This window comes from Chanos chanos, chromosome 8, assembly GCF_902362185.1.
Source record: "Chanos chanos chromosome 8, fChaCha1.1, whole genome shotgun sequence".
NCBI lineage: Eukaryota > Metazoa > Chordata > Actinopteri > Gonorynchiformes > Chanidae > Chanos > Chanos chanos.
The window spans coordinates 20,892,251-20,918,183 of record NC_044502.1 but is presented as its reverse complement, the minus strand read 5'-3'; the positions used below and the strand labels follow the sequence as shown (position 1 = coordinate 20,918,183).

Sequence of the window (25,933 nt, the reverse complement as noted above, 5' to 3'; positions counted from 1 at the left end):
CTGAAGCCTTGAAGCCTTTCTTTCTCAGAAGCCTGTATAAGAAATTAAAAAGGTAAATGAAATGCTAAAGACAGAGGTGTTTTGTATAAAGTACATCAGTGTGTAAGCAATCATAAAAAACTGTAATATATGTTATCACACACCGACGCTTTTCATTTAATTTCTGATAAGACACACTGTCTTTCTTTCTTTCTTTCTTTCTTTCTTTCTTTCTTTCTTTCTTTCTTTCTTTCTTTCCCTCTGTCTGGTGGGAATATAATAACTACAGGTATGAGTATGTGTTGGCTTATGGTTAAACTTTTTACAAATGCCCACATAGAGGCTTTTGTATTGGATAGCTGCTAGTTTATAATAGTGTAAGTCTCTAGCACAGTAATACACAGCTGTGTCTTCAGTCTGGAGGTTATTTCCTCGTAATGTTATTGTGTTACTGCTGGTGTCTCTTGAGATGCTAAACTTGTTTTTCAGAGACTCTTTATAGTCTAAGCTTCCACCACTGTCGATATATCCAATAAACTCCAGAGCTTTTCCTGCTGGTTGTCGAATCCAAGCTGTATCTTCGCTAGTGACTGAATATGAGGGCTTGCAGTTGATGGTCATTTGCTGCCCTGGACGAACAATCTGAAAGTCAGGCTGAATCAGCTCATCAGAGTGGACACCTGGAAAAAAATCAGTAATTATTACAAAGACATGAGACACTCAGTCAAATACTCTAAACTGTCAGTAAAATGGACTACAAGATACTGCAGCTGCAATTTCTGTTATTAGAGCAAAGAGACTCACAGGATGTGGCTGCCAGTAGCAGCGCTAGAGACAGATCATGACTGATTTTGAAGCTCAACTTGAGAATGTCTCCTGTGGAGCTCAGAGGCTGTTAAGGATTTAAATAGAGATTGGCCACATGAGACAGAAAGAGGGAGAATTTGCATAGAGGAGTATCATTATGTAAAGATTTTTTGCCAATTTCTTCCTCATTTTTTCTCATTGTAAAAGGAAAGAAAGAAAGGGAAAAAAAAGAAAAACAAAACAAAACAAAACAAAACAAAACAAAAAATACAAGAAAATACCCACGGAATCAATTTACTGTTGTAACTAACAGATTGAACCCAAATGCAGGACACAGATCCTAAATAAAGTTTTGACGGAGTTTTATTGAGAAAAGTGGGAAAGTGACAGGCAGATGAGAACACACGTAAATTCAAGCAGAAGAGATCATTTATGACAGGTGACTGGGTCAGGACGTGTTGCGGATGAGTAGCCAGGAATGACAGACGAGAGGCAGGCGAGGAAGGTAGGCATGTGGCGGGTGAGAGGCAGGAAAGAGCTGCATAGGTGGCACAGGGAGATGACCTGTTTAGCGATAGAAGAATATTAACACAACCGACAAATCAGACTTATTCTAATACATAAACAAATGATAACTCTACCGGGGAGTGGTGGGAGAACCGGGGTATAAATGCAGCAGCGGTGATGAATAGATGAGAAGCAGGTGTGCTGCTAATCGGGATCCGGAAACGCCACACCTACACACAAACACACACGCAGTTACACAGCAGCGGGAGCAGAGGAGACACAAGGGTGAGGGAAACACTTATAAACACAAGGGAAAATGAAAGCAAGAGCGCAGCCGAAGCTGTAACATTTACACTATCATCTGAATTATGTAAAGCCTTGAATTTGTGACTTTTTACTTCCAGGTACTTCAATGCAGAAAAGTGAGAGAATGTCAGCCCCCCCCACCTTTTTTTTTTCATTATATCTCATAGATTAATTAATTAATATCAATGTGACGTTTTAAGTGGCTTAAATCCTGTCCACATGTTCATAAAATGTAATCACTGAAAACATGCAGTTTTCAGATGGATATCGCCCTCTGTAGGTCAACAGCTGCACTTGTAGAACAGATATATTGTATTCACATACTTTGTGGAGTTTTTCCCTTTGGACTCTGTCTTGAAGGAATATTATATATCTCCAAGGAATATGATATCTCAAATTGCTGAGATTCCTGAATGGCTTTTTCCACTTCTTCTCCACGTCCAGTCAATCAGTGTATAAGATATTCAATGACTCAGACTGTGAGTACTCCAGACACTGCCAACCTGTGGTTAGTCCTCTTTCTCTCTCTCTCTCTCACACACACTCACACACACACACACACACATACATATACCACTATGCAACTAATACAAGCAGTAACAGAGAATCAGGGTACATTGTTTATGCTGAGCTGGTGTGAGCTGATTCAAAACTTTTCAGATGCCTGAAGGAACATCCTCACTTTCAGACTACAGCTGATTAAATAGTGAATATGATTAAGAATTCAACAGATTTGCACTGATTTATGGGTCTCAACAAACATCAATAAACAGGATATGCCAAACCACAGAATCAATGAAAACATCAGCAGCTTGTCTAGTTTTATTTGGTAGATAATATATGCTCCCTTGTGGATAAGAGAGGGTACTGTGGGTAGAGTGAAATTTTGTCCTGATTTGTCATTCCTACTTCAACCATTCAGCTTTAGTGGAGTGTGCTGGATTGTTAGTTTTCTCATGAAAGCATGTGATTTTCACATTATTTACTCACAAGCTCATGTGCAAAACTGAGATCTATGTTTTATTTCTGCACTTTTGGAGAGCGCAACCCAAGCAGGTCTGCTGTCTTTTGTACAGGTTGGCTTTGTCTCTCACTATGACTCTACAGCACAGTATACACAGCCGTGTCAGGAAATGCAGATGAAGGGAACAAGGAGAGCAGAGCAAAAATGTAGTAGGATAACTTGTGTGTGTGTGTGTGTGTGTGTGTGTGTGTGTGTGTGTGTGTAAATACGTGTGGACAGTGTTTCCTGATTCCCTTTGGTTTTTGCACTGCATATCCTCCCTTTCTCTCACTGTGAGTCTCTGGCACAGTAATACGAAGCTGTGTCTTCAGTCTTCAGACTGTTCATCTGTAGATAGAGCTGATTCTTACTGTCTCTGGAGATGGCGAATCTCCCCTCAACAGCACTGGAGTAAGATTTGCTGCTACCGTCACCCGTAATTGTTGACACCCATTCCAGTCCTTTTCCAGGAGCCTGTCTGACCCAAACCATCCAGTGGCTACTGAAGTCAAGCCCAGAGGCTGTACAGGTCAGTTTATGAGATCCACCAGGTTTAATGATCACTGGTGCAGACTCAGTCAGTGTCTGACACAAAACATCTGTAAACAAAGAGAATATAATAAATTAAATAAAAACAAATTTAAGAACACCATGTGACGCTGGAAAATATTCAGATTCATACATCAAAATGAAAGTAAATTTTTAGAACTGTCTTACATTGTTTCAACATCAACATGATGATCAAAACCAAAAGATCTCTTGACTCCATAGCTGAGCTGATTGGAGCTGTTTCTGAAAATACTGTACACACAGACAGAGATGAAAAGAGACATGCCATTATAAAGGACTGAAGTGGAATATTTGCATAGTCCATCCAATACGGTCTTAATTAAATACAGTGAGAAACATTGTGATCAGAGTCTGGAATCTTTGAAGATTTCTCATTTTTCAAGGTTACATCATTAAAATTCAGCTGTCTGTTACATTCATTTTACAGTTTTTCATAAATGTTTACACGTTTTCTGAATCTTCAGCTCATTTTCTCAAAACTCTAAACACAAAACCAGAAAACCACACAAAAAAAGCAAAACTGTACAATTTTTCAGCAAAAGCAAACATTGCATTCAAAACTGTTTTATGCCTTTCCAAAATGTGTTTTCTTTGCATCAAAATGTCACATACCATCGTATGAAGAGATCTGCCTACCAACACCACTTTGATGTGCTCAACAAAAAACATTACTTCAGTTATCTCATCAGTAGGTTTCTGCCTTTTGCATTTTCAGTGTTACACTGTAGCCAGTTGTGAAAGATTGTCACAGTAATGTATATCTACTCTCTCTCTCTCTCTCTCTCTCACACACACACACACACACACACACACACACACACACTCACACAAATGCAATACAGTAACAAAAACATTTTTATTTTTTTCCAAAATGCAGTGTTTTGGAGCACTTTCTATGTAACAAGAAAAACCGCTCAGTAAGAGAGTTTTCTGTAAAAATAAAAAAATAAGAAAATAAAATAATAAAAGTGGCTCATTTCTTTTTCAAAACTCTAAAACACAAAAAAACAAAAACAAAAGTAAGAAAAAAGAAATGAGTTTTCCACCATGGCCTGGTCGTCTCTCAGTTCTGCACTGGTTACAGTAAGCTAAAATAATTTCTGGTTTTTAAATGTGAAATGACATTACTGTAACATTGGCTGATAATCACTGAGCTTCATAGGCCTACTGATCTGTCAGACTGCAGTATACTACAGTATACATACATAAAGAGCAGTAGCATAGTGTAGATAATAGGTAACTTACCGGTTCTCATTTCTTGACATATGGATGATAGCTGCTACCGTGTAGCGGCTCAGTTTGAGCTAAACTGTCTGTCCAGCCTCTCTCATACCCAATGCATGGTTGGGCACATAGTCAAACAATGCGGCCATGATCTCATCTGAGACAACTGTCCTTCCTTATCCTTCCTCATCCTCGTCTTCCTCTTCCTCTCACTCCTTGACCTCATCTATGGCCTTTTCATAGTGCTAAAGCTCTATTTTCTAAGTGAACAATTAAGCAACTAGTGTTTACACCTGTGAGGAATGGGTGTTCCCAATTGGTAAATGAAGCTGGGCATTTTGATTGGCATTGCTTTCCAAAGGAACACGAGATTTTAATTTTGAATGTTATGCCAAATGCAGAGAACTGTGTGTAGTGTTCTGCAAAAAGTGTGATTTAGATTTGAAAACTGAGTGCAAAAATTGTGCTTGCACTTTTGCAGACTTGTCTTAGGGATTTGGTACATGAGTTTCAGGTTTTAGTGATTGCATTTCCAGTTTTAGTGTGTAAACAACTGCGAAAAACTGTAATAATATTACAGTTTTTGCTGATTGCTTACGCACTGGAAGTGAATGCCAAGACAAAACCACCAAAACCTTAACTTTTGCAACCATGTCTTAAACAAAGGCATCAAAACTACAAACACTCTGCTTGCTTTGCACTCTGTTTTCAATTCTGTAACACACTGTTTGCAAAACACTACACACTGTTTCTTACATGAGACACATTGTTCATGAATGAACCTCTTGCAGTCATCCGGAAAACACTTCTATCAGAAATGCAAAACATAGCTGAAATTGACAGCACCCAAACATAGATATGAAAACACTTGTACAGAAATTGAACACCAATCAGTCTGAGCCTTAGCACTACAAATAGACCTCAGGTAAGCTTTTGGTGGGGGTGGGGTGTCAGTGGGGGCTCCTGTATAATAACTTTACTGTTATTATATGGATTACCTTTATACTGGTCAACCATTATACTGTTAACCTCGAATTAAAAGGAATCCTAAAACCCATGGCGGTGCTACACACTAAACATGGTTCTTGTGTGTTTCCTGCTTCTGTTGGTAGCCATAACAAATTGGTTTTTGCTTTAGTGAAAAAAAATTACTGATGTCTTTCTGTGGTATTCCTTCGGGTGTCCAGTGCTGTTTGTTTGTTTGTTCATGTCTGTATTTATGTGTTTGTTTGTTTGTACAGTTTGTTTGTTTGTTTTTTAAATGGTCAGAGATAAAGAAACAAAATGGCATGATATTTGTTCCCTACAAGCTGGTGGAGCACAAGGCTATGAAATGGTAAAATTTGGTAAATGTTAGTAGTTTCAGGTGTTATAGTTACATATGCAGTCCCTCTCTGGTTATGGCATTATTACAGTGGTGAATGAAACAGTATAATCTCAAACTCTTAAATTGGACACTATCAGAACACAGTCTTTTACCGAGAGGTGAAATATACCAAAAGGCTAAAAATTCTTAATAATAATAATAATAATAATAATAATAATAATAATAATAATAATAATAATACATTTTATTTGTAGAGCGCTTTTCATAATCAGTACAAGAATCATAATCATAAGAAAAATAATAAGAGAACATAAGAAACAATAAAATAAGACATAAGAGTCAGAGGCACTTCACTAAAAGGTCATAAAATCAATGCAATAAAAGGGTATAAGACGCAGTGTTAATCATAGATTAAAAGCAGTTCGAAAGAGGTGGGTTTTAAGGAGGGATTTGAATAGCGATAGTTCAGTGCGGTCTCGGATGTGTTGGCGGAGGCAATTCCAGAGGGAGGGGGCAGCAATGGAGAAGGCTCTATCGCCCCAGGTCCGGTGCTTGGTTCTGTATGGTACAGACAGGAGTTTCGCATCAGAGGAACGGAGGCTTCGGGAAGGAGCGTGGAGATGGAGCAGGTCGGTGAGATAGGAGGGGGCCTGGTTATGGAGGGCTTTGAAGGTGAAAAGGAGAACTTTGAATTGTATCCGCTGAGGAAGCCAGTGGAGTTTCTGAAGGACCGGGGTGATGTGATCAGGGGAACGGGAGTGGGTGAGCAGGCGAGCAGCAGAGTTCTGGATGTACTGAAGTTTATTTAGGACTTTGGTTGATGAGCCGTGAAGAATGCTGTTGCAGTAGTCAATCCTGGATGTAATGAAAGCATGGATCAGAGTTTCTGCAGCAGTAAAGGAGGGTGATGAACGGAGACGTGCTATGTTCTTTAGGTGGAAGAAAGCAGTTCTGGTGATGTGGTTAACATGGTGTTCAAAAGAGAGGTTGCTGTCAAAAATGACTCCGAGATTGCGGATGTGTGGGGAGGGAGACAATGTGGAGTTATTGATGGTGAGGCAGACATTGTGAGCATTTTTTGTGAGGGATTTGGAACGGATGATGATCATATCAGATTTTTCCCAGTTTAGCATGAGGAAATTGGCTTGCATCCAGGATTTAACCTCAGTGATACAGTTGGTCAGAGTAGAGTAAGTTGCAGTGGTGATGGATTTGGTGGAAATGTAGAGCTGGACATCATCAGCATAGCAGTGGAAGTGGAGACTGTGCTGACGGATGATGTTGCCAAGGGGGAGCATGTAGAGGATGAATAGGACAGGACCAAGCACTGAACCCTGGGGGACACCTTGGGACAGAGGGGCTACGGAGGAGGTGCAGTTGTTAATATTGATGAACTGTTGTTTATTTGTGAGATATGACTTTAACCAGGAGAGGGCAGTACCGGTGATGTTGATATGGGATTCCAGATGGGAAAGAAGAATGGTGTGGTTGATGGTGTCAAAAGCTGCGGTGAGGTCAAGGAGGATGAGAATGCTGAGGTGGCCAGAGTCTGAGGAGAGGAGTAGGTCATTGGTGACTTTGAGCAGAGCCGATTCTGTGCTGTACTGTAAACAGAAACCAGGTTGAAATGGTTCGAACAAGTCGTTTGAGCCGAGGTGGGCTTTGATTTGGGAGGCGATGGCACATTGCAACACATTCCACACACACACACACACACACACAGCTAATGAGCATGAATACAGGGATGATGATTTTTCTTCTTCTTCTTCATTTCATTGTTGAAACTATTGTTGAAACGGATGTGAAAAACATCGCTGCATTTTGATAATTTATTTTTGAATAAGAGCGAAAGTAATCAAAGATTTAAAACTCTGATCACTATGTTTCTCACTATATCTATTTAAGTATCTAGAGGGTGGAACATGCAAAGTTCTACTCCACTTCAGTCCTTCATAATCACATGTTTCTTTTCATCTCTGTCAAGTTTGATTCAGTTTTGTTGTATGAACCTGAATACTTTGAAATTCATATGGCATTTTTAAGTGTAAATTTTTTACTCATTTGACGGATGTATTTTCTTTGTTTTCAGATGTAGTAGGACAGACACTGACTGAGTCTGAACCAGTGATCATTGAACCAGGAGAATCTCATAAACTGACCTGTATGACCTGAAAAGGATTGCATGCATAAGCACAGCCGTTCTCCAATCTACTATTGAAAGTCTGTTGAGGGAAAATTCACCATCCCCAGAGATGACTCCAGCAGTAAGCCATATTCACTGGCGCCTACAGCTGTACCGCTGTACACACAGTGCATACCATGAGATTTGCTATTTCCGCGAGCGGGGAATCGCATGGTGACCACCTCTCAGTGTTTACTGATATTCATAGATCATGTGCAAGTCCACTTCATATTTCTCCTCTGGCTAAATGCTCTTCAGTTAGGCTATGTGATGTCTGGTCTGTTATCACCACTACCATAGAAACAGCTGTAAAGGAGGTGCCTGTACTATGAAGTGAGGTAACTTGCTTACCCAGGTAACTTCTGGTTAAGCTAACTCAGAGTATGTAGTAAACCTGCTAATAGAGGAGACCTATGGCTTCACTCTCTTACCAAAACAAAGCCATAGGGCAGTTCTATTAGGACAGACTCCAAACTCTGATCTCAAATTCCAAACTTGACAGACTCCAAACTCTGATTGCAATGCATATCATTGTATCTATTTAAGTCTCTAGAGGGTGGACTATTATACTCCACTTCAGTCCTTTATAACCACACTTTGCTTTTAATCTCAAGAGTCATTTTGTTTTTGATTCTCATGTTCAAGTTTGAACAATATAAGACATCTCTAAACATTTAATTCCATCTTGACAAGTGAACAAAGAAGCAGCTGCAGCGGATGGCTCACCTCGCTGCACTGTAGGACTGAGCAGTTGAAGAGATCCTTTGCCCCCCCCCCCCCCTTTTTTTTTAATTCTTTATATTTATCATCTCTTAACTTTATTGTGTATTGTCTCTAGTCTCTGTTAAATAACTTAACCACTGGACCCTGTGCAGGGATTACTTTACTTTTGCCCCCTAAACAGTTGAACTAAATTGAGCTACCTCCTTTGTAGTGTACTACCTCTATTTTTTGCTTTATTTTGTTGTCTGAAGTATTTGGGTATTGGTGTGTGAATGCTTTCCAGTGCTGCCAATCAAAACTACCTTGTGCTTTAGTCCTGTTCCAAAAAGCAAATAAATAAATAAAATTATAAAAGGATGATGAATATGATGATGACGTTGATGACGATGATGAGACAGTTTTGAATTGTGAGAACATAATCACAGACTCTAAAATCTGATCACAATGCTTATCACTATGCCTATTTAAACCTCTAGGGGGTGGACTATGCAAAGTTATACTCCACTTCAGTCCTTTATAATCTCGTGTCTCTTTTTATCTCTGTCTGTTTATACAGTATTTACAGGAGCAGCTCCTGTCAGCTCAGCTATGGAGTCAAGAGATATTTTGTTTTTGATCCTTATGATGATGTTTGAACAATGTAAGGCATCTAAAAACATCTAATTTCATTTTGTTGTATGAATATTAATGTTGTTTAAGTTGAATTTTAATGTTTTTGTAAAGTTTTTATTAACTTGATTACTATATTCTCTTTGTTTACAGATGTAATGGGTCAGACACTGACTGAGTCTGAACCAGTGACCATTAAACCTGGTGGATCTCATAAACTGACCTGCACAGCCTCTGGGTTTAACTTTGGGAGCTATGAAATGAGCTGGATCAGACAGGCTCCTGGAAAAGGACTGGAATGGGTGTCATATATCAACTCTGGCAGTAGTAGCAAATATTACTCCAGTGCTGTTGAGGGGAGATTCGCCATCTCCAGAGACAACAGTAAGAATCAGCTCTATCTACAGATGAACAGTCTGAAGACTGAAGACACAGCTGTGTATTACTGTGCCGGAGACTCACAGTGAGAGAAAGGGAGGCAGTTCTGTACAAAAACCTGATGCAGCCATTAGTATGAGTGTAAGTGTAAAAAATAACAAAAGAATGAATGATCCACCAAAAAAAAAAAAAAACAAACAAACAAAAAAAACGCAGTAGAAACATGTTAAATGAGTGTCATGCTGAAGGTAGAATGAAGTAAAAACAACTCTACCAAACAAAGGAGTATTTACAGTAAACACAGTCCAGTTCGTAATGGGAACTTAGAATAAGCTCACAAGATGTTTCTTTTTTCACAAGCATAATGATAATTTAATTACAATTATTAAATGCATTGTGAATTAAACATTCAGAAATGCTTAAAACTCATGTCTTTTAGTCTTTTTTATAATCTCTATTTTCTCCATCTTTACTGTCACTTCTGGCAGGTGCTTCCTTTCACAACAGACATGACACAGTCACAAATTAATTATTACATTAATAACAACAGGTTAAAAACCAAAGTTACCAGGTTATTTATCATCACATTTTTGAAGTGTGAGAGCTCAGATATAGGCAACGAATGTATTCACACACACACATACATACAAATGTTTATATTTGTGTGTGTTACATTGAGTTTTTCTTCAATAAATGAATAAATAAATCATTTAAATTAAACACATAACACTTCATTCAACAAAGATTTAAATAACTGTTAACCAGCAGAGCTCATGTTGAACTCTTCCCATACTGTGCTGAGAAACTAAAAGGAATGCTACATTTGGATTAGTTTTATGTCATGGAGTGACTAATATTCAGTGAATACATTTTTCCCATAACAAATCACTGTCTTCATTTTCATCCTGACAATCTGACTAAGCAAATTTTGTCCAGAACACCAAGAGCCACATCCAGTCCTCATTTCCATACAGTCTCTCTAAAACTCAGAACTGACAAGTTTTCACACTGCTGTAGTTTGACATTTCTCAGTAAAAATAGATGTTCTGCAATATGTTCCTTGCTTTCATTTCAGGTGAGGAATCTATTAAAAATTTCTGAGATATAAAAATTTCAATTACTTCTTATTAATCCTCTCTTTCCTCCAGGTGTTTGTGGACAGTCACTGACCTCATCTGAGTCAGTGGTGAAGAATTCTGGACAGTCTGTCACTCTGTCCTGTACTGTGTCTGGATTCTCTATGAGCACCTACTACATGCACTGGATCCGTCAGAAACCAGAGAAAGGACTGGAGTGGATTGGATTCATTAACAGCAGTACTGCTATGGCATTTGCCCAGTCTCTCCAGGGCCAGTTCTCCATCACCAAAGACACCAGCAAAAACATTCTGGATTTAGAGGTGAAAAGCCTGAAAACTGAAGACGCAGCTGTTTATTACTGTGCCAGAGATTCACTGTCACACAAAGAACTGCAGTGCAGCACAAAAAAATAAGACAATAAAACAAATGTCTTGGATTAGCTGTGATCCCTCTCTGACCTGAGTGCTGTGTAAGTAATTGATTTTAACTACGACTAATTGTTTGGGATCTACCAGTAGGTGGTACCTGCAAGTGGAGCTGGTAACAGTTCATCATCTGAGATCATTTTATTGCTACTAGTCTTTCTGTTGCTTCACCAGTTGGCCATGTGCTATTGTGTTTGTCAACAATCAGTGTAAACAGGTGTCCACTGTCTATAGTGCTTATTTCCTTTCCTGTGGTCTCCTATAAAACCCATGGAGCAGTGATGAATTACGACTCACTCAGAGACTTATGTCATGTTCAGGGCTGGTAACAGTTCATTGTCTCTGTTCATTTAACTGCTGTTTCCTCTGTCTGATATTGTTTTTGAGTGTTAGTAATTTGCTTATGACAGTTCATTTCCTGGTAGGGCATTCTACTCCACAGACAAAGATATCATGTCATACAAATGCCAGAATAGGCTTGTAAATATTCATGAGGACATATTCATAAACATCCATGATGTCACGACACACCCAAAAACACAGTTAAACAAACAACTATCATCTCACAATTATTCCAGTTACCATGAAAAAGAACCAATGAGCACAGTCCACCTACGTGCATAGTCAAAGGGTTGTTATGATTTCAGTAACAAGTGAATAATTTAAAATGGTTTTGTGAACTGTACATTTAGAATTTGCATTATGTCATGGAGTTGTATGACTGAGGACATTTTTCTCTTCAAGCACTGCAGTTCTCAAAGCTCTATTTTTGACATCACTATATACTTTTGACTGCCCATAATACCTTACATTTTCTATCGACTAATTCATTCTACAAAACACAATTTAACAGTATGTTTGTTTTGGCAGTAAGCTTATAAATAAAACTGAAAAAAGAATAGGTCTGTTAGGAACATTTTAATATTAACCCATTTAATCACAGGTTTTTCACAGATAAGTGAGTCCATGAATTTTGCTCCTTGAACAGCCCCGTCATACAACCTGCATGACTTTTTTTTTTTTAGATATTTTCTAAAAGTTGGTGAAAACACGTGGGTTTTTTTTTTTCAGTCACAAATGTGATCAGTGGGATTAAATGGCTGAATGCTCCTATCACCTTGTAACAACCTCGTCTCCTCCTGCACCGACTCCAGCCATTCAGCGATCGGTGTCGCCGGTTTGCTAATCATCGGCCTGTCCCTTCATCATGCACACCTGTGTTCACTTTGCTTTCCCTGATTCCACCCTCCTTATTAACCTCACTGTTTCCCTTAGTCGTTGCGAAGTCTACACTTTCCCTATGTGTATTCTGAGCGCTCTGAAACTTATTCGTATATTCCTAGTGTTATTCTGAGTTGCTTTTCTGTTTGTTATCTACTCAGTGCTGGAATCTGTGTTTGTTTGTACTCGCCTGGTTCACATTAAAATATACATCTCTGCACTTTCGTCCGGCTTCCTGGTGACTTCGTGACACACCTAAACTAATGTAATAGATTGGAAGCTGTGTTATCATTTAAGCAGGCCTCTAAAAAGCCATCTCTCTCTCTCTCTCTCTCTCTCTCTCTCTCTCCTCTCTCTCTCCTTTCTACATTAGCTGTTATGATTATTTTATTTAAAGCAGATGTATGAGGGTAGAGTACTTACAGTATACCTAATGTATATCTGTTTTAACCAATATATTTTTGGGTTCAGAGAACAAGAGAAGAAACTATATATAATAATTATGCCTCTGCCTACCATAAAGCTTTTAGATTTAAGCCACTGGTCATCAATAGACTTCAAAGTATCAAAGTATTATTCAACATTATTCACATTCACACTATTCTTACTTAAAAAAAAAACCCAACCCCCCCCCCCCAAAAAAAACTACAATGGCACAAAACACACAATTTCTCTCCACACTGGCCTTCATAAACAGTGGGTGACACCTTTCTCTCATTTTCCTAATTCACAGATATTGATGGTCAGCCATTCATTCAGTCTTCAAGTTGTGTGAAGGCCTTGAGAATCTCATTAACTGACCTGTACAGTCTCTGGATTCACATTCAGTGACCTTTACTTAGCCTGGATCAGACAGCCTCCTGGGAAAGGTCTGGAATAGACTGCATTGATAGGAACCGCTGAATGTTGCTATGCCAGCTATAGCAACACCTACAACACCACCTATTCTCCACCTGTTAAAGGAAGACTTTCCATATCAAGAGATGACATTAGCAGTAAGCCGTAAGTACAGATGAACAATGTGAAAACTAACAGCAGATTCTCAGTGAGAGAAGAGCCACAAAACCCACTTCCCCATATACCTGAAACAAAGCAACTTGTGTAGTGCTCTTAAACAGTGCAGCAGTGCAGAGGTGCAAAGTAGATCCCAGCTATAAATATGAACTCATCAGCAAACTGTACAAAAGGACCTATGAAGAACCCAGGATCTTACTACGTTTCATGTGAAAATGACCGACTAGTGAGTATTTCTGTAGTACTCAAAGGTTTACACATTGAATATCTTATACATGGGTTGATTGGACACAGACAAAAAGCTGAACAAGCCATTCAGGAATCTAAACAATTTGAGGAAATACATGTTAAAAAAAAAAAGAAAGAAAAAGAAAGAAAGAAAGAAAAACGAGAGCAAAACTAATATCATCTCACCTATTTGCACTGAAATTAAAGGTCACAAGTTCAAAGTTTAACTTAATTCAGGTGATGCTGAATTTTTCTTTCAATTTAAGTGGACAAAATACATAATATATGACATGGAGAAAAATGAGGAAGACATCTGTGAAAACTGTAATTCACGAGTTAAAGAAAATCTTCATGAGTTAAATCTTAATGACACTCCTCTATGCAAATTCTCCCTCTTTCTGTCTCATGTGGCCAATCTCTATTTAAATCCTAAACAGCCTCTGAGCTCTGCAGGAACCATTCTCGAAAGCTGAGCTTCAGAACCAATCATGTTCTCTGTGTCTCTAGTGCTGCTACTGGCAGCCACATCCTGTGAGTCTCTTTGCTCTAATAACAGAAATTGCAGCTGCATTATCTTGTAGTCCATTTTACTGACAGTTTAGAGTATTTGACTGAATGTCTCATGTATTTGTAATAATTACTGAATCTCTTCCAGATGTCCACTCTGATGAGCTGATTCAGCCTGACTTTCAGACTGTCCATCCAGGTCAGCAAATGACCATCAACTGTAAGGTCTCATATTCAGTCACTGACTACGCTACAGCTTGGATTCGACAATCAGCTGGAAAAGCTCCAGAGTATATTGGATTTATCAACAGTGGTGGGAGCTTAGACTACAAAGAGTCTCTGAAAAACAAGTTCAGCATCTCAAGAGACACCAGCAGTAAAACAATAACATTACAAGGGAATAATCTACAGACTGAAGACACAGCTGTGTATTACTGTGCCCGTTACACACAGTATTATGAACTAGCAGCTATCCCATGCAAACACATCTATGTAGGCATTTGTAAAAATCATAACTGTAAGCCAACATATTGTCATATCCATAGTTACTATCCATAATTACTCCCCCCAAAACTGTCTTCTTCATGCTTACCTAAGAAAGAAAGAAAGAAAGAGTAAAAATGTGACAGCCTGCAGGAAAAACTGTGGAATGGATTGGAGAACTATGTGGCTGAGGTAACATATATTACAGTGAAAAACTGAAGAACAAGTTTCAGATCTCCAGAGTACAGTGTCACAGACTGATGTTCTGATGAGTGGTTCATACTCATATTTTTGTATATTTTTCTACTCTAAATAATAACTGATTTTCTACCTCTTCTCACAATGCTTCTCACCGTATCTGTTGAAGTCTCTGCAGGGTGGACTGTGCAAAGTTATTCTCTTCATTCCTTTGTAATGACATGTCTCTTTTCATCTCTGACTGTTTGTACAGTATTTACAGGGAGAGCTCCTGTCAGCTAAGTCATGGAGTCAAGATAAATTTTGTTTTTGATGCTCATGTTTGTCTTTGAACAATGTAAGACATTTATGAACAATTTCATTTTTGATGAGTGAATTTGAATATTTTCCAATTTCATATGATTTTTATTTAATTGATTATCATATTCTCTTTGTTTGCACTGACTGAGTCTGAAGCAGTGATCATTAAACCTGGTGGATCTCATAAACTGACCTGTACAGCCCCTGGTTTTGACTTCAGCAGCAACTGGATGGTTTGGATCAGACAGGCTCCTGGAAAAGGATTGGAATGGGTAGAAGCATTAGATATGATGCTTGTCTGTTTGTCTATCTATCTAGCCTAGAACAGCTGCCTCTGGTCTGTTTGTATTAATCATCACTTTTCTTTGTCATGAATAAAACAGACTGAACAAAGAAAAGAAATGTAATTATAAAAGGATATGTCAACAGTTAAACTGTTACAGTAATAATTGTCCTGCTCAGACCAAACATTCAATGTACAAATCAGTACAATCAGTGCAGCCACATACTATATACTCAGTGCTACCAGCTAATAAAATGGATGTCTTTCAAAAGAAAATAGCAAATTAGTTGCATTTACACACTACAAATTTAAACACATCAAAATATATTCAAATTGCAAACACATACACTTTAATGAGAGCCAACTACTAACACAAGATATACAAAACACATCTCTACTCTGCTTATGCCAATCATTGGTAATACAGCAGAAAAAGATGTATTAAAATATGATAGGCTAAATGTACATTGTGTAAGGCATAGGACAGTGTCGATGGCCAAGGTCATGAGAAAACCCTGTTTTAGTGCAGTTTTAATGTTCCCCTCCCTCTCTCTGCCTCCCTTGACCAGTCACATCTTTTCTCTCTCTTTATTTTTAAACGGTTGTAGCCGGGTAGCGTCACCTCCCCTTTTTGTGTATCCATTGTTCAGTTTACTGGTAACTAATTAGCCTAATTGACAAGCTCTTGTGCATAAATAGCCCAGGTAAACGCCACCTGAAGGTTTGCTCTTTGGATATCTGCCCCTTCTGCCACCAGTCCCTCCTTATTAGAAAGCTTGGTTTTTGTAGTTATTGCCAGTGTGACTTTCGGTATGTTCCTTTGCAATTGACCCTCAGGTAGGCACACTCCCAGCTCTCGGCTTTATTTTCTTGGTTATGTTTGCCGTGGTAGTGGCGCAATCGCTTTTGTTTGTAGCTTCACCTGCCTCGCCGTAGCACTGCCTAGGGTTATCTGTCTTTGATGGGCGATTGCCATACTGTGGGTACGTATGCACAGAGTACGGTACTGTTACTTTCAAATATAAGGTTTACTTTCTTTTTTTGTAATTTCATTTTGTTCTGACGGGTAGCATTAGACCTGTAAAGGGGAATAGGTATTGGCATGCCGCATCTTGGTCGAAGCTGCTGTTTTGTCTCCTTTTGTTCCTATTTTGTCTCTCTGGTCTGTGTTCGGTTTCCGTTTTTGTTTCTATTATTCCTTCGCTTATGTTTCGTCAGAGATAGTTGGTTTATACCAACTCTGGAATATTGCTCGCGCTGTTAGACGGTCAGTGTCTCAGCGCAGTGTATTCTGTTTATTCATTTTTGTCCGGTTTGCGCAGGCCGTGTTGTGTTTTAATTGTGTCTTTTTTTTTTCTTTTTTTTTTATTGGTTCACTTTTTCTGGTATGACTTGTGGATGTGTGATTTGTATTTATTTGTTTTGTTTAATTGCCAACTGCTATGTGATCTGGCGTGTCCACTATTCAATTAACTTCCTTGCATCCAGGCTGCAGCTGAGTGCCCCTTTTGGGGAGGCTAGTCACTGGTGGTGTCCCCTCACAGTGTGAAGTTTCCAGGAGCCCCTTGGCTTGGTTCACTTATTGTTTGCAGTGTGCGTGCACGTGTGCATGTGGTGTGGGACCTGGGCACCTCTCCCAATTAGTCTGCCTCCCCGAAGGTAAGCCTTAGCTCTGCTGTCAATGCCCTCTTTTTTACTCTAGTTGCAAGGGTGGGTAAATATTTGTATAATGCGTGTGATAGTGGAAGTCTGACTGTGTGATGGTGTGTTAGTAGAACTATTTTATATTTTGGTACTGCTACAATTTTAAAGGCTATTTTTGTAATAAAGAATTCCTAATTAGGGGCCCACCTTGTAACTTGCAGGGTTGACTGTATCTGTAATAAATATCGTTCGCTATTACATTGAAGCTGTCACCAGAATCCTTTTGCAGTGATTCCACTATCTCCTTGGTCAATAAAATTCAATTTTACATCTGAAACTACGTCTCTGGCTTCCTGGTATTAACAAACCTGTGTTCTATGTGCTAGTACTGGGTTGAATTCTCAGGGTGAAATTCCCAGGGTGGCGTAGTTGGCTACAATTTAAATATTACTTTTTTTATTTGACTTGGTGTACTTTAAGCCCTTACCGTCTTGCCACACAACCAATGCTTGTACTCGCTTTAGACACCTTATGGGAAAAGTCCATGTTTCTAGATGCAACGCAAAATACTAAGCTAGACACTAGAATCTAATGCACGATGACATTAATAGACATATAGTTCTGTAAAACCACTAAATTTCTCAACAGTAGCCATGGCATCAACGAGAACACAAAGTACAGTCAATGAGCATTTCACAACAGTTCTTCACTTTACAATAAAATGTTTAAAAGATGAAGACTATGTAACTGGCTGGCTACTAATAGGTCTAGAGAACTGAGCAGAATCCTCTGAGGAACTGTGATGCTGCCTGACATGCTGATTGCCTGACGTCACAGTCAGCTCTCGTGGAAGAGCTGGCAATGCAAAAGACTGTTCCTGGATTAGTTGGCAGCCTAGGCCAGACTGCTGCTTCACACCATTTAATGTAGTGTAAAGCAACTCCACATATTCAAATGGTATATTAACGGACAGCAAGGCTGGTGTAGTCTGATATCGAGGCAGGTCATTCACATCCAGAGGAGTGAGTCGTGGACTTGAATGTGTGGGTCAGGTGAGTCTTAAGGTGATTGTGATGAACCACTTGAGAAGACCCATCAAGAAAGTCTTTGCAACGAATAATATACAATAAGCATTTTCCATCAGTAGACTGAAAGGACTGGATGGCAACACAGGGTCCTTTCCAGTGAGATGCTTTTGAACTAATCTTTTGTATGACTCAGGAGTAACAAGTTGTCTAAGTGAGTCATTCGTTCATTCTTTCACTTGGCTGCGCATGCGTGCCACTCAGACTCAGCTTCGTTCACAAACACGTCTTTCGGGTCTGTGTCTTCCAATCACTTGTCTCATAACCACTGTGCAGGCTCAGTGTAGGTATGTAGGAATGAGTGATTCGTTCACGACTCATAACAACGGGTCTTCAGGGCAGTGAGTCTCTCGTTCACTTGTCACATGACCGCAGCGCAGGCTCAGTGTAGGAACGACTAAATCGCTCACGACTCATAACTAGGTCTTCAGGCCTGAGTCTTTCGTTCATTATTTGGGTGGTTACAGCAGTAACATGACCAATGCTATTATTACTGGTGAGGAGGGCTTGCTAACATTATCTGGTCAACCAGAACATTTCTGTAGCTCGCTGTGTGTAATGTAGATACTGAATGGATGGGCGTAATATGAACTAGTGCCACTGTCAATTTATCCAATCCACTCCAGTCCTTTCTCTGGTTTCTGACGGATCCAGTGCATGTAGTAGCTGCTCAGAGAGAATCCAGACACAGCACAGGACAGAGTGACAGACTGTTCAAGATTCTTCAACACAGACTCAGATGAGGTCTGTGACTGTCCACAAACACCTCTAAAAAAGAGAGGATTAGTATTAAGTTATCTGAGATTTTTATATCTCAGAAATTTTTTAACTGGGCAGCACAGTGCGCAGCGGGTAGTCCTGTGACATGCAGGTTAGGTGAATGGGGGACACTCAGTTGCCCCAGGGTATGAATGTGTGTGTGAGTGTGCTTGACTTTGTATCTGCCCTACGATGGACTGGTGACCTGCTCAGGGTGTTTCCGGGCCTCTGCCCCAGTGAATGCTGTGATAGGCTCCAGCACCCCTGACAACCCTAATTAAGACAAGCGGCTTTGAAAATGAGTGAGAGAAGTTCTTCAAGAATATATATTTCTCAATTGAAGTGAAAGCCAGGAACACTCCATATTTCAGAACATCCATTTTTACTGAGAAATGCAAAACTACAGCAGTGTGAAAACTTATTAGCTCTATAAGTATCTGAGAGAGACTGTGTGTAAATGAGCACTGAGAGTGGCTCTCAGTGTTGTGGACAAAATTTGTTTAGTCAGATTGTCAAGATGAATATAAAGACAGTGATTGGTTATGAGAAAAATGCTGTCACTGTGTTCGCTGTGTATTACATCACACATGATGTAAAACTAAATCAGATGTAAAATTCCTTTTTGTTTCTCAGCCCAGCATGGGAAAAGATCAGCATGAGTCAGCTGATTAACCTTTATGGTTCAGATTCATTGTATAAAGTGTTACATTTTTTTTAAAGACAATACTCTAATGTAAACAATATGACAATTCACATTTTAATGTGTGTGTGTGTGTGTGTGTGTGTGAGTGTGTGTGTGTGTCTGTACATGTATGTATGAGTACATTCGTTGCCTGTATCTGATGTCTCACAGCTGAAAAATGTGAAAAATGTTAAACTGAAATGATGAAATGATGAATACAGTAACTCAACTGTTTTTAATCTGATAATTGTTTATAGACTATTTGTCATGTCTGTTGAGACAGGGAACAGCTGCCACCAGTAACGATAAAGATGCAGAAATCAAAGTTCTTCATGAAGCTGACAATAAAAAATATGTCTATTTAGGCAAAAGAAATGAGTTTGTAAATACTGATATATTTTTTTATTAGACCTGTACTAATAATAATTGAACTTAAATTATCATGAGACTAGATCTGAAACAAAGAACAATAGCTGATATTATTCTGAGTTTTCACTTAATGAACTGGATTGTGTTTACTGTAAATACTCCTTTGTGTAGTAGAGATTTTTTTTCCTCTATCTTTTCATTCTGCCTTCAGCATGACACTTTTCCAGTGTCATATATTTTCTTTTTTATTCTTTGCTCCTGATTTTTTTTTTTTTTTACTCTTTCACTTATACCAATAACTTGATCAAGTTTTTGTATAGCACTGCCTCCATTTCTCTCACTGTGAGTCTCTGGCACAGTAATACACAGCTGTGTCTTCAGTCTTCAGACTGTTCATCTGTAGATAGAGCTGATTCTTACTGTTGTCTCTGGAGATGGTGAACCTTCCCTCAACACCACTGGAGTAATGTATGTTACTACTGTCAGCACTGATATATGACACCCACTCCAGTCCTTTTCCAGGAGCCTGTCTGACCCAGTGCATGCTATAGCACCCAGAGGCTGTACAGGTCAGTTTATGAGATCCACCAGGTTTAATGATCACTGGTTCAGACTCAGTGTCTGACCCAAAACATCTGCCAATATAAAAAATGTAGTAAATAAGCATGTAAACCCTTAAATATAAGAATGCCATATGAAATTGGAAAAGTTTCTCATCAAAATGAAATACATTTTTTGAAAATGTCTTACATTGTTTAAACATAAGCATGACAATAAAAAACAAAATATCTCTTGACTCCATAGCTGAGTTGACAGGAGCTGCTCCTGTAAATACTGTACAAACAGACAGAGATGAAAAGAGATGTGATTATAAAGGACTGAAGTGGAGTATAACTTTGCATAGTCCACCCTCTAGAGCAGGGGTGGGCAAATCCAGTCCTGGAGGGCCAGTGACCTGTCGGGTCTTAGTTACCTGTTGATTTTAACCTTGCAAACAGGTGTGCACTCTCTTCAGCCAATCACAGATTGTATTTAGTTAGCTGACAGGAAAAACAGCAGGACCATGGCCCTCCAAGACCGGATTTGCCCACCCCTGCTCTAGAGGGTGGACTATGCAAAGTTATACTCCACTTCAGTCCTTTATAATCACATCTCTTTTCATCTCTGTCTGTTTGTACAGTATTTACAGGAGCAGCTCCTGTCAACTCAGCTATGGAGTCAAGAGATATTTTGTTTTTTATTGTCATGCTTATGTTTAAACAATGTAAGACATTTTCAAAAAATGTATTTCATTTTGATGAGAAACTTTTCCAATTTCATACAACAAGAGGCAATGTGCTGTGGGTTAGGAATCAAAAAACACTTTAAAACATTTAATAAGGAAGATTGCAATTTATATTGCATTTGTATGCAGGATTAGCAAACCAACCAACCAACCAACCAACCAATAGATAAATGAATAAATTAATACATAAAAAAGTAAATAAATAAAGTGAACAAAGATGAAAGTTAAGTACTAATTGATTAATTTGTTCACAAACGTACAAAAAACCTTTAACCCTAACCAAAAACTTTTTGTTTTTTCAATCCCTTTTACAACTTATTTCTTCAACAATTTTGTGTCATGGAGACAATGAGACATGGAAAGCCCTGTGGACTCTCTTGTTTTAAATTGGGTTGTGGAGCTTTTCTATTCCACATAACTAGTTCTCTCTTATTCATCAGATGTTTGATTGGATTGAACCATGCCTGTGTAGCATATAATAATAATAATAATAATAATAATAATAATAATAATAATAATAATAATAATGTTTATTTAGAGCCCAATATCACTATTTATAGTCTCAAAGGGCTTTACATGTCTATAACAAAGTGTAATCAAAATTATATCATGCATAAGTTCGAGAAAATAGATAAGTCTTTAGTTTTGTTTTAAAGGTATTGAGAGAGTTTGCTTCTCTAACTTCTTTAGGTAAACCATTCCAGAGGAAGGGAGAGCAGTAGTAAAAGGCTCGGTTGCCAGTGGACTTCTTTTTAACTCTTGGGATGACTAATAATCCAGAATCTTGAGAGCGCAGGGTGCGAGGTGGGTTATAGGGTGTAATTAAGTCAGACAGGTAGGAAGGCGCAAGCCCATGTAAAATTTTATATGTTAATAAGAGGACCTTAAAATCTGTCCTTGCATGAACTGAGAGACAATGAAGGGAAGCCAGGACAGGGGTAATGTGATCAAACTTCTTCGTTCTGGTCAGAATTCTAGCAGCAGCATTCTGGACCAGCTGAAGACTATTGGTACTAGAGGCAGGCAGGCCAGAGTAAAGACCATTGCAGTAATTGAGGCGAGACATGACGAATGCGTGAACAACGGTTTCTGTATCAGCCATACTTAGAAAGGGCCTAATTTTAGCAATGTTACGGAGGTGATAAAAGGTAGTTTTGGTTGTGTTCTTGATATGAGTGACTAGTGAGAGACTAGAGTCAAAAATCACACCAAGATTTTTAGCTGAAGAGTTTTGAGAGATGATGCAGTTGTCAAAATGTAGGGTAAGATCACTAAAAAGATGCTTAGGGGGACCAGTGACCAGCATTTCAGTCTTGCCTGCGTTAAGCATCAGGAAATTTGAAGACATCCAACCCTTAATAGCACAAAGACATGCCTCAAGATTAGCCAATTCAGAGCAGTCATTATGCTGGATAGGTAAGAAAATCTGAGTATCGTCAGCATAACAATGGAAGTTAATGTTGTAACTATGAATAATGTCACCCAAAGGGAGCATGTAAATAGAGAATAGAAGAGGGCCAAGGACTGATCCCTGAGGAACACCATAATTAAGCTTATGGTATTCAGATGTCACATTATTACAGTGGACACACCGCTTTCTCTCAGAGAGATAAGATTTAAACCAAGAGAGTGGCAGGCCACGAATGCCAATTAGGTTTTCCAGGTGCTTTAACAATATAGTGTGATAGACCATGCCAAATGCTGCACTCAGATCAAGCAGAATAAGAATAGAAGTAGCACCAGCATCCATGGCTAATAAAATATCATTAGTTACTCTAGTAAGAGCTGTTTCAGTAGAGTGAAAACACCTGAAGCCTGACTGAAATATTTCAAACAGACTGTTAGAGGACATATGGGCTATCAGCTGAGTAGCCAAAATTTTTTCAAGTATTTTTGAAAGAAACGGGAGATTAGAGATCGGTCTATAATTATTTAAGAGTTCAGGGTCAATGTTCGGTTTTTTAAGTAAAGGCTTGATCATGGCTGTTTTAAAAGAGGAGAGTACAATACCAGATTTAAGTGACATATTTAGAGTGTTTAAGATTGTTGGGCCAAGAACCGAGAAAAGTTCCATGTAAAGTTTAGCAGGTAGGGGATCAAAGAGGCAGGAAGCTAGTTTAGCAGAGTGCACCAATCAGGACAGCGCATCTAGAGAGATAGGGTTAAATTGAGTTAAGGGGTGCACATCCTCACTAATCTTAGGCGCAGAAACAGAGAGCGTGCAGGCAGTCTGATTTGATAAATTAATTTGAATATTACGACGAATTAAGTCTATTTTTTGCGAGAAAAATTCAACAAAATCGTTTGCAGTAAAAGGGCTAGATTGAGGGGAGTGATTCTGGGTAAGTTTAGATATTGTGTCAAAAAGGAAATTGGGGTCATTTTTGTTAACATTAATTATTTTTGAGTAATACGCGGATTTGGCTGCGTAGTGAGCGCATTTAAAATCTATCAGGCTGTCATGCCATGCAAGGCGAAAGACCTCTAGTTTGGTTGCCCGCTAGTTTTGTTCCAATTTCCTACACACCTGCTTCAGCGCGCGGGTTTCATTATTAAACCAACATGTTAAGTGTTTATGTCTATTTTTTATAGTTAATGGTGCTACCATTTCTAGTACAGTACGAAGGGTAGAATTTATGCTGTCCATCAAGTCGTTCAAAGATCTTTGCTGACCATTGAAAGAGTTGAGAGCAGTAGGTAGCAGATCTGCGAGTGCAGCAGTGGTGGAAGCATTAACACGACTGCAGCTACAAACCGTGGTAGAGACAATTGACGTCAAGAGTTACTTGGAAGGTAATAAGAAAATGGTCTGAGAGGGCAGCAGAGTAAGGAGAGACGACAACGTGAGAGATATCTAGTCCGCGAGCTACAATACGATCTAAAGTGTTGCCACTGAAATGAGTTGGTTCGTGGACATATTGGTTAAAGCCAAATGTGTCTATGATAGCTGTAAAAGATTTATTAAGTGAATTGGAATTGTTATTGATGTGAACATTAAAGTCCCCCAGGATCAGGATTTTATCCACTCTAGTAAGAATAACAGAGATAAATTCAGAAAATTCATCTAGAAATTGACTATAGGGCCCCGGGGGATGATAGAGCACTGCTATGAGAAAAGTTGAGGCAGTACCATATTGCTTCACGGAGCAACTCAAAGGAGTCAAAATTAGGTAAACTAAGGGTGTTAGGAGTACATTTAGTATTATGGATTAGAGCTACACCCCCACCTTTCTTTGCTGCCCTAACAGCACAGGAAAAGGAGTAGTTAGGGGGTGAAGCTTCATTTAAAGGGAGAAAAACATCTGGCTTTAACCAAGTTTCACACAAACCCATCATGTCAAGGCTAAGATCACTGATCAGGTCACTAACAAGCAACGCCTCAGGTGCAAGCAATCTGATATTGATCAAACCTAACTTCAGTGTAACCGGGCTTACAGTAATCATATCGGAGGAGGGAGTCAGTTGAATTGGAACTAAATTGCTACGAAATATGGTCTGTTTGACTCTAGACCGAAATGAGCTACGTGGGCGTGAAAATACACTAATGGGAAAAATGTCACTACTACCTTTATACATAGTCATATTAGTCATAACATTATGATGTTCATTACGATGAATATTATTCGTTAGGAGGATACTTCGAAGAGGGCGACGGTTTTCTTGTTGTTTCTGTTGTCTCTGCCTGACCAGTGCTCCAGCTCTTTTGCCTCGCTTCCTTCTCTGGCTCCGTTTACAAGGTGTAGCAGGTAGGTTAAACAATTTAAATCTAAACAAATGGAAGTCTGCTGAGTCCGTTGAACAATTTTGGTTATAAAATGCGTATCGATTGTAGATCTGATGTTGATCAAAGTCTCCCTATCGTAGGTGATCATAACGTTCAAAATTATAGTGTTCTTGCATAAAATAGTGTGAATAAATTAACAAAAAAGTTCAATTTAAGATAGAGTTCAGAAAACGACAGCCATCTTTACAGTGCGTTACCATGGAGTGACGGTTATGACTCCTCTTTCTTTACTGAATGGAATACACTGCTCCCAGTCACTAAAGGTGGAGATGAAGTTAGTTATTGGTAGGTTTATCTCCTACTCTGGTACTATTCAACTGAATGAATAAAAGCAGATGGAGCTGCTGATCAACACAGGCAGAAGTTTATTGCTTGAATTTCAAATCCCCTTTTTGGGTTTGGTTCATGCAAGAAGTGATATGAGTGGACAACAGATGTCAAGTATAAGGCAAAACAGTGAAAGGCAAAATAATTTGATCCATCTCTCTCATTTAAAGCAGAAACACTCACTACTCTAATACTCAGTGAATTCATATTCACTGGTGGATGGCTGCAGTACCACATGCAAAGGATGGTGGCCTGAAAAGTCAGTGGTCTAAAAACTATGCCACATTATGCAAACCCAACAGCTCAGATAACAGCAGTGTCATGTGATGCGTTCCAGCAGAGGAGAGTTGATGTAACTGTTTGTTTGTAGTAAACCACAAATAAATTCAATAAGACAATCTAAACACAAACAGCAAAGCACCAAACGAGACTGAGGTGGAAATTTAGAGGAATAGTAAAATAAGTCACCCCTCACATAAGGTTCACTATTAACTTAGGTTTCCTGACAGCTTGAGAATGAACGGTTGGTTAATCGGCCAGTGGTTATCTAAAAGATAGATAGATAGATTCTTTATTGTCCTTTACAAGGAAATTTGTTGTCACAGTTGTACAAAGCCTCACATGTGATTCCATCACCACGATTTT

At 38.9% G+C, this 25,933-nt stretch overlaps 1 pseudogene and 1 gene segment (V, D, J or C); one reads left to right on the top strand and one right to left on the bottom strand.

Annotated features, from left to right (window-relative positions):
• Positions 1 to 14,070: 14,070 nt before the first annotated feature.
• Positions 14,071 to 16,289, top strand: LOC115819446 (immunoglobulin heavy variable 3-49-like). The segment is given in 3 exon segments: positions 14,071 to 14,113; positions 14,238 to 14,581; positions 16,191 to 16,289. Coding segments are annotated over 3 exon segments (486 nt in total).
• Positions 16,290 to 21,808: 5,519 nt separating this feature from the next.
• Positions 21,809 to 24,621, bottom strand: LOC115819445 (uncharacterized; annotated as a pseudogene).
• Between the last annotated feature and the right edge of the window lie 1,312 nt (positions 24,622 to 25,933).